The following is a 10,411-nucleotide window of genomic DNA, read 5'->3' as shown; positions in this document are numbered from 1 at the left end:
TTTGAAATCTTCTTGTAGGGCTCTTCACCTCACAGCAAATAAAACCACTCTAAATGGTGAAGTGGCCATTTATATATTGACTACCATGCTAATTTACATATATTAACTCTGGGTTTCCAACGGGATCATGGCAATTCTTCCTGATAAATCAGTTGGAAACAAGACTGTCAAATTTATCTTTCTTGAGGAATTAAGTCATGTTACTTTTTAGAAATATCCAATTACTTCTCTATTGTCATCTGCCTCCCACTTAAACTCTTCATTCCAGGCTTCCGAACTGTCCCTCTCTGTCATTTTTTCACTTCATCTCTTACCTTTTTTTTTTTATTCCAAAAAGACAAATCTCAATGCTTCTGCATCAACTAGGCTATGTCCTGTCCTTCATAATAACCCAGCGTCCAGAGTATATTTCGGTAACTCGAATTTAGGATTACCTCATTGGACACCGATTGCTACTTCACACTTCCTGACTGTATGTATGACCATAGGAAAGACATCGAGTCTCAGTTTCTTCATCTGTCACATAGGAATTATACCATTTCACTACCTATCTTACAATATTTTTAACAGCAAAACATTAAAGAAGTAAATTATCTCTTCTTTACTCCAGGAAAAGTTTCCTCTCTGGATATGCCAAATTTCAACTTCCCCATTCTTCAAAAACATATAATTTCCACATTTTCTCAGAACATTTCCCTAAAGCTTGACTTCAACCTAAGTTCTATTTGAGGAAACAAAACCATTTCTCTCCACCAAAATCTGTTATGACATTGGTCCTCACTAATATATCTTCCCCTCCCCCACTCCCCATTGCTGGATCTGAAGTTCGGAAGATCGAAACTCTGCCCGTCGTTTGTAACTCTGGACATCACTTAGGTTAGCCTCAGTTTCCTTATCTATAAAATGGGTATAATAATAGCACCTACCTCTCGGATTATTATGAGGGTCAAAAGAAATACTTTATGTAAAGCACTTTGCAAATTTTTAAGCACTATAACAATACTAGCTATTATTGACTGCTATTGTTATTGTTGTTATTATTGTTATACTCCATAAATATTAATTAGAGATCATGACTTTCATCCTGGAAAAATACAAAGCAGGTGCTCGCGCTCCTTTTTCACTCTTTGCTGCCCGCATCCCCTCCTCCTTCTACCCTTGCGTTGAACCCAAAGTTTTGCTTTTCTTCCTGCTTAATTCCCTCCCCTCGCAGTGGCTGCTAAAACCCGGAGCAGAAGAAAAATTCATCCAGCCAGGCTGTTACGTGATGCCAGCGGTGTGCGCAGGCGCGGGCGCCCGGGCAGCTCTCGGCAGCAAGTCGGGAGGAAGCTCGGTCTCTGCTGGGCAAAGATGATGACTGCAACGGCAACCGCAGCCGGGGAAGGGGCGCACAGCCCCAGCCCCGCCGCCGTGTCTCTGGGCTTGAGCGTGGCGGTGGTTTCCAGTCTGGTGAACGGATCCACGTTCGTGCTTCAGAAGAAAGGCATCGTGAGGGCAAAGAGACGAGGTACGGACTGGGAACGCGGTGCTTCTGAAGCGGGCGCCTTTGAAGCGGGCGGGGTGGGATTGTCTGGGATGAACGCTTCGGCGAGGAAGCGTTTATTAAAAACCGTTTTGTCTGGGTTGGCCTGGGGCCACCTAGAGATGCTTCCCTCTGCGCACCTCCCTCCCCCAGTATCCTCCTGTGTGGCTGATGCTTCTCCGGGTGATGCTGTCACCCTTTCCCCCGTAGCCTGAGTGGTCCATAGCGCCCACCCCTGCGGAAGATGGGCTAAGTGCAGCGTGAGCAGCAGAGGCAGGGATGGAGCTGCAGCGCCCATCCGCACTTAGGAGCGCAGCCGACCCACCCCTGCTGCAGAGCCGCGGCTCGCGCCGCTCCGAGGTCCTGCTCCGCTGGACCAGTAACTAACCCCTGTTCCCTTCCTGTGGCCCTAGTCACTTTCCCCGGCCCCCGCCCCATTATTATTGGGGCAGGGTCTCTGCTTCGGCTCAGTTTATAATTTTTTTGTTTGGTTTGTAGACAGCAAGTACACAGCTTGGGGTTTTGGAGAAGAATTTGAGTAAAAATTTAAAAATATATATTTTCACTTAAAGCACTAATTAGAGTTTAGATCCCTCTGGCGCTGTGGGTATGTATATTAAGGGGTGACTCGTCAATAATACTGACCCCCAGAGAACAGAGAATCAAACTAGTGAAGAACCCTCCAGAGGTCATGTCCATTATAGCGAATCTTCTATTCCAACAAACTTTAAAGTTACTCTTCCATCTGCCCAAATACCTGCTTTCCCCTCTTCCGTCCCGCCTCCAGTCATGGAAAATGAGAGGAAAGTGCATTTTAAAAATGTTTCTATTCCTTTTCTGCTGGTGATCTAGTTTCAATCGGGAGGCGGTTAACCTTTATCTGAGAATGAAATTCTCCTAAGTGTTTCAGCCACAGTTTTATATCACCTTTCAAAACGTCAAAGGGCGGAAAATAATCGTTTTCCATTCAAGATCTGGAGGAGGAGTAGGCTTGGAGAGAATGACATACAGTAGTCTCCATTTAAGGAAGCGATTTTGTTGATCCCAAACCTATTGTCTACTGGATTCCACCTCTGGCCTGCCTGGAGTGTGATTTACAAAGTAACCATTTTCACTCCCAGAATTTTTATTACTTTCACGTTAAAGAAATGTTATTGACTTAAAAACTTTTCTTTAAAGCTGGGTTATGCAAAATTATTAGCAGACTTTTAAATTTCATAGTCAATCTCCAAACTTTTAATCATTTAGAGAAAATTATTAGCAACATTTTGGTATTACTTAGATAATGGGAGAGGAGAGCCCTATAGACATAGTATTGTTTGGATCCTGACTAGAAACTTCCAGTGACTATGGCCATTTAATTTTAAGGCTGTTGGGATTTCAGGCAGACCTGTCAATCAGCTTTTTGTTCCTATTAATCCTGGCACCGCTATTCCTGGTGACATCTGGACAAATGAGAGTTATAGTTCAGGATGATAGATTAACCTTGGAGTTGCAGATCAAGTTCTCCTTTTCCCCGTACCTGGTGCGGATTAATTTTGTAGAGGAGCAATTTGAACCTCTTGTCTGAGAGCTTGGCTCCTGGTCAAGTCTACTATTTATATCAAATCCACCCCACTAATACTAATTTATATTATGTACCCCACCTGGACAGGTGAATGGTACAGTATTGTACTTGGGAAAATTTAAGTTTAAATATTGCTTCAGGTGGTTATTTCTATTAGAACTTGGGCAGGGCAATTTCTTCATCTGTGAAATGGGAATAGTAGTAATAGCACCATATTCACAGGGTTGCTATCAGGATGAAAAGAGGTAATATATGTAAAATATTTGTTTTGCAAATTTTTATGAAGATTAGCTATTATAATTGCTATAGTCTTCTATCTAAGGGGAAGCCTGAAATTCACCTGCTTTAATAGTTAATACTTTGAGAATCAGCTGTTTCATTGCTGAACTTACTTCATGGATGTAGTTTGTAACCTATTACTACCTTAGTAGGTATCTATGGCTTCTAATCATGAGCCTCTTGCCTAGACTGGTTCTGAAACAACACTTATGGGCTGGATTCTTTGTGCTGGCAATGCTTTGAGAACCCAGTCACCTCCAAATCTCAATATGACACTATAAGGCAGTGATCCTCAAACTTTTTAAATAGGGGGCCAGTTCACTGTCCCTCAGACTGTTGGAGGGCCGGACTATAGTAAAAACAAAAACTCACACTCTGTCTCTGCCCCTCAGCCCATTTGCCATAACCTGGTGGGCAGCATAAAGGTCCTCAGCTGCTGCATCTGACCCCCGGGCCATATTTTGAGAGCCCCTGCTATAATAGGACTTTAACATGGTTTACCAAAACTGAAGTAAGTGATTGACATGCTGCTCAAGGGCCAGACTGTTGAGTAGGCCCCAGGAGAACTTTGTGAAAATAAAAACTGCTTCTTGACACATTTTTTATGAGAAGACCACAATAAAACTATGGGAAAGAAACTCAAATTTTCCTGAGAGCAACCACTCAACACCCATCACTTTTATAAGAGTAATAGTAATAGAAAGGGAGAACAGATATTATTTGAAAAGGGGGTGTCTATCTATCTTTGCTTCATTAAGTATCACCGCAAGAGATAGAAGTTGTGCTCTAGGATGGGTTCCTCATGTGTTATTACTGTATCTTTGTCATCCTTTCCCCAAACCCACCAGAACTGAAATTTTTTAGCTCTTTTGTCTGTTGCAATTTTTATTAGTTTTGAAATTGTTAAAATGATTACATTTTCTTGTTATTTGCCGATTATTATTAAATTTTCTAGTGGCATATAATTGGTAGAGTCGTAGAGTTGGTTAATTCATTGAATAAGTCAAGTTCTGAAAAGGTCCTTGGCAGGGTAGAGCATTGAACCAAATTGAATACTATAAAATTCAGTAGGGATGAATATAAAGTCTTACCCTTAAGTCCAAAAAACCAGTTTCACAAGTGCACTATGTGGAAAGCTTAGCAGTTTGTCTGAAAAAGATCTGAGGGCTTTTAGTCAATATGAATCAGCACTGTGATGTAGCAGATAAAAATTAAAAAATTGAGCATCTAGGTAATGGATAGTATATTGGGCCTGAAGTCAGGAAGATTCATTTTCTTGAGTTCAAATCTAGGAATAGACTGCCTCAAGAAGTAGAAAGTGCCGGTGGGTTAGTAGTCTTCCAGCAGACTTTTGTTATTATTTTCTTTGTTAATTATTTCCTAGTTATCCTGTATGTTGATTTGTATATAATGTTTGTATGTTGTCTCCCTAGTTAGATTGTAAGCTCTTTGAGGGCAGGGACTACCTTTTGCCTCTTTTTCCTTTCTTTTTTTTTTTCTTTTTTTTGGCTGAGGCAATTGGGGTTAAGTGACTTGCCCAGGGTCACACATCTAGGAAGTATTAAGTGTCTGAGGTCATATTTGAACTCAGGTCCTCCTGTCTTCAGGGCTGGTGCTCTATCCACTGAGCCACCTAGCTGCCCCCCTTTTGCCTCTTTTTGTATCCCCAGTGCTCATTAAAACAATGCCTGGCACATAGTAGATGCTTAATAAATATTTATTGATTGATTATTATGGTAGGGAATCTTTCGGGTAAAGGTTGAGCTAGCCTTTAATGCCCCTTCCAGCTTTATGATTTTTTTAAAAGACCACCACAAAACCCAACCCACAAATCCATTGCATTTTCCTCTGGGGTAAAACAAAAATAAAAACATTAAATTAAAAGAAGAGATAGTTTTTTGCCAGCACGGCTTGGTCTTCTAAAGAGAAAGCCAAAACTTTCCAATATAAGAGAAGTTTCTTACAGAAGTACTTGTTGTTTTCTCTGTGCTTTTGGCAGTTCATAGGATTAGTAACAATATTCCAGCAGATTTTATAAAATGCCTAGGGAGAACAATTATCTCAAAGTCATGAGGTGCCAAAGTAATTAAATTAGTTTGATTAGTCAGATTCTAGAATGTAAGTGTACTATTTTTAGTTTCTAGAATTATGGCCCATGAATGCCTTCTTTGAGATCTTTAAATACACTTAAATACATAAATACATTTGACAGTAATACTTTAGGCAGGTGATAAAGTCATCCTTATTTAGAGTGAACAATTCTATCTCAGAGTGAATGGATTTCATCCTGTATACAAGGATGTAAAAGCTGAATGTGGAACCCAGTGATGTAGCTGTAACTCATAGTCATATATCAGTAATTGATACATTGGAAACAAAGCTGATTTTGGAATTATAAATCTGCCATCAACTACCACTGTGAATTTGCACAAGTTGTTTAATCCCTATGTGTGTGTGTGTGTGTGTGTGTGTGTGTGTGTGTGTGTGTGTGTGTGTGATTAAATATGACTTTTCTTGTCAATAAAATTAGGGGTTGGAGTAGATGACTCTAAAATAAGGGTTTTTTCTTCTAGCTCCAAATCTATGATTCCATGATTGCCGCCTCAAGATTTTAGGACATTCTTTCATTGTCCATCATGTCTTTGTATGATATCTATTTGTCTATTTATTTTGCTTATGTTAGTGATAGCAACACCTTTAGATAAGACTTGAAATTGACAAACTACATTGTTGGATTTTTTTTTTTTTTGCTCAGTTGTACATCTTTCAGAATTTAAAAACACAACTACACACACAGTTATTGATTTCAAGATACCATGTGTTAGATCAATGCTTCTTTAATTGGGTGGTTATGACCCCACATGGCATCTCATAACTGAATATGGGGGTTGCAAAAAATTTGGCAATAGCAAAAGGTATCAAATATTCTACCAAGATTTAATTCTTTACATAAAAATAAACACATCTATTTCGTTAGTATACAAATTTGCTTTTGTGTTTAATAAATGGTAAAATTATATGCATACTAAAATTGTTTTAAAAGTAAATTTCTTTATGATTTATTAACAGCAAACATTTGATTTGTGTAGTTATTTTATATACTTATATACCCAGGGTTGCCTAAAAATTTCTTGGACTAAAAGGAGTTGCAAGTGGAAAAAGTTTCAAATTCCCTGACTTCTAGATTACTGACTCATTTAGGCATATATACAAAGCAATTAGGTTTAAGAAATTTTTATATTGGTACTAATAAGTAAGAGAGAACACGAGATTTTAAATGGGCAGATAATACAAACATCTTTTACCAAGTTTCAGGATCTGCTCTTTCAATACTTTTTTCAATATTTACTCATTCAAGGATGAATAATATTGACTGGTAATTTTATTTATTTATTTTCAATTTATTACCTTATGCCCTGATGTTTAAGTTAATGAATAATGAAGTTATTAAGAAAAGTATGCGTGAGTAATCAGTCCCTGAATAATCAAACATTGATTTTTTTATATATCTCCATTTTTAAAAAATTATCATACTTGAACATATTTAGAAAAGTACCTTTCCTTTATGGAAAACAAATTCTAGAATTGAGGTCTCTCCCTTTTAAGTGTTGTCAGACATTTCCTAAAATTATGTGTGATCTCTACTGTGATCTTGATAATTATTATGAATTTAAAACTTTTACCCAAAACATGAATCTTAAGAATTTAAGACTTTCACCTAGATAGCAATATAATAATAACACCAGAAATCCAGGTAGCGAAGTAGCAAAGAGTGCTGGACCTGAAGTCAGGAAGACTCATCATCCTGCCTTCAAATCAAGTTTCAGATGCTTCTTAGCTAAGTGACCCTGAGCAAGACCCTGTTTGTCTGAGTTTTCTCATCTACAAAATGAGCTAGAAAAAGAAAAGGCCAACCACTTCAGTATTTCTGCCAAGAAAACCTCAAAGTGTGGTCATGAAGAGTCAAGCAAGACTAAACAGAAACAATAAGAACACTAGAAAAATATATGGTATAATTTAATATGGAAAGGATAATTGAATCTTTTTAGCTGAGGTTTTGAGCAATGTGGTTCAGACAAATGATAGGAAAAGATATGGTTATAAATAGATGTCAACTTGTTATTGGGCCTATTTTTAGGTCCTATAAATTAAGTCAGAAGCAGCACGGTCTAGTGGATAGACAGCTGGCTTTGCAGTTAGGAAAACCTGGGTTTGAGTCCTACCTTTGAGTTTACTGGCTATATTTTGTGGTAGTTGTTCTTGTTGTTGAGTTGTTTCAGTAAGAACATCTTTATTTATTTAGATTTTTTTTAGAGTAAGTGAAAGAGAAAATTCTTTGCCTCAGTCGCTAGTCTTAATCACTGAATGGATGTGGCCTGCTGAGACCTGTTGAAGATTTTAGCTTAAAAAGGCCGAGGTCTCCCATTGTATCCAGGCCATCATCAGATCTCCTGATCTATGTCTGCCCACTGGATCCAGATGGCTCTGGAGGAGAAAGATTGCACAGCCCTCCATCACTCAAATCCAATTCACTTGCACATCACTGCATCCCCTCCCTGAGGTTGTGGTCCTCTTCCAGAAGGAAGGACAAACAACAGCAACATTTCAGTATTGTCTGACTTTTCAGGACTTTATTTGGCTATATGGCCCAAGGCAAATGACTTAACCTCTCAATATTACCAATCAATTCTCTTAAAGATTGAGTTGCCCAACTCTATTAGTAGAAAATGTTTCCAACTCCAGTGAAATCACAAATCCTCTCTTTATTTTTTAATTAAAACTTTTTTCAAAATATGCATGGGTAATTCTTCAACATTAACCCTTGCAAAACCTTGTGTTCCAATTTTCCTTCCTTCCCCCCACACCCTCCTGTAGAGAGCAGGTAATCCAATATGTTAAGTAAAAATATATGTTAAATCCAATATGTATAAACATATTTATACAATTATCTTGCTGTACAAGAAAAATCAAATCAAAGGGAAAAATGAGAAAGAAAATAAAATGCAAATAACAACAATAACAACAAAAAAGTGAAAATGCTATGTTGTGATCCACACTCAGTTCCCACAGTCCTCTCTCTGGGTGCAGATGGCTCTCTCCATCACAAGACTGTTGGAACTGACCTGAATCACCTTGCTGTTGTAAAGAGCCACAACCATCAGAATTGATCACCATATTGCTGTTGCCGTGTATAATCTCCTGGTTCTGAGGTCCTGTCTTTAAAAAAAATGTTATGGAATGAAAAGAGGTAATATAGGAAAACATTTCTGGATATTATAAAACCTCAATGCAACTAATGTTTTTACTTAGAGGTCTTTATTTAGAAGAAAGACTGGAATCTCTGAAATGGAACTCAGTTGTTCCCAGTAGGAATTTCCAACCTGTCAGTAACCAACTGGACAGTAACAGTATCCAAGGCTGCTGCTAGATCTAATACCATCTGATCTTTATCCCATACTAAGAAGAGATCTCTGTATCAGCTTTTGTCAATGGCTTGGAGGATGTCAGAGGTTTCCAAGTGCCTCACCCTGTCCTGATGGATCATCTTTCCATAAAGAGACAATAGTATGTGGAAAATAAGAGCTTCTGCTACAGATATTGGCTTTGAAAAAAACAAATAATTTAAATAAACATATGTCTAGTAGAACATATACCTTAAAGACAAATAGTAACATATCCTTATTTATATATAATAGAATTGAAAATAGATTACAAAATCCAGTTTTAATCTAACCAACAATTCTCAAAGTGTGATCCATGGACCTCTGGGGTGTCTAAAAGTTCATATTTCCATAATAATATTAAGATATTATGCTAGCCCTTTCCTAAATATATATCTATGTGAAATGCAGTTTTTTATATGCTTTAACCAAAACAACATTGCAGCAGGTTGAAGGTAGGAAAAAATATGAAAATCAAACTGTTTTCTAATAAGCCAAGTGTTAGAAATTTGCAAATATGTGTAAAATAATGTGTCTTTTCACTAAACTTGTTTTCTTTTGAAAAAATAAAATTATTTTTTCATAAAATGTTTTATTGAATAGTAGATTTCATTATTATTTTAAATGAATAAATATTTTAAACATTTTTCATCTTTCATTTCTAATACAGTAAATATTGATAGGATCTTCATAAACAAAAGCTTTTTGGAGACCTTAAAATTTTTGAGAATATAAAGGAATCTTAAGAACAAAAAGTTTTGAGAACCACTACTTTTGACCTTTTAAATTCATTTTTCTATTTCATAGTGCCATTTAGTTTTGAACTAGAAAAAGACTTTGGAAGTCAACCACTTCATTTTACAAATAAAGCAACTAAGACCCTGGGAAGTTAAATGATTTACTTAAAATCAAGTTCATAGTAAGCCTCAGGGGTTGAATTTGAACTCAGGTACTCTAATTCCAGAGCCAATGATCTTTTCACTGTATTATCCATGTTTCCTGGTCTAGTCAGTTATGCAAAGTAAATCTTGTTTAACAATATTATAAAGACATTGAACTTTTAAAGACTTAGAAACTCTGATCAACATAATTCCCAACCATAATTCCAGAAGTCTTATGATGAAACAGATTACCCACATATTTTTTGGTTGAAACAGTTGGAGTTAAGTGACCTGCCTAAGGTCAAAGAGCTAGGAAGTTTTAAGTGTCTGAGACCCGATATGAACTTGGGTCCTCCAGATTCCAGGATCCGTATTCTATCCACTGTGCCATCCAGCTGCCCTGGTTACCCACTTTTTGATAGAAGGTCTTGATTGAAGATCTTTGATAGAGAGGTAAGGAGCTCAAGATGGAGAATGAAACATAATTTTTTTGGACATGAGTAATGTATGACTCTGGAAAGTCATTTACCCCTATTTGCCTCAATTTCCTCATCAGTAAATGAGCTGGATAAGGTAATAGCAAACCATTTCAATATCTTTGCCAAGAAAACCCCTAAACAGGGTCACAAAAAGTTGGACATGACCAAAATAACTAAACAACAAAAATGTGGCAATTTTTGTTTGACTATATGTGTTTATATCAGAGAATTGTGCTTTTCTT

The 10,411-nt window shown here is 37.3% G+C and overlaps 1 protein-coding gene across 2 annotated transcripts in view; it reads left to right on the top strand.

The window, feature by feature from the left end:
* The first annotated feature begins 1,201 nt into the window (after positions 1–1,201).
* The window catches only part of NIPA1 (NIPA magnesium transporter 1), a 46,457-nt gene continuing 37,247 nt past the window's right edge, over positions 1,202–10,411 (top strand). The window contains exon 1 of one of the 2 annotated variants that reach the window (XM_074300305.1): positions 1,202–1,507. In XM_074300305.1, coding sequence (XP_074156406.1) covers positions 1,351–1,507 — 157 coding nt within the window. In that variant the 5' untranslated portion in view covers positions 1,202–1,350. The remainder of the gene's footprint in view (positions 1,508–10,411) is intronic. The other variant, XM_074300306.1, reaches the window with a different exon arrangement.

This window comes from Sminthopsis crassicaudata, chromosome 3 (assembly GCF_048593235.1).
Source record: "Sminthopsis crassicaudata isolate SCR6 chromosome 3, ASM4859323v1, whole genome shotgun sequence".
In the NCBI taxonomy this organism is placed as follows: domain Eukaryota; kingdom Metazoa; phylum Chordata; class Mammalia; order Dasyuromorphia; family Dasyuridae; genus Sminthopsis; species Sminthopsis crassicaudata.
This window is presented reverse-complemented; position numbering and strand designations above follow the sequence as displayed.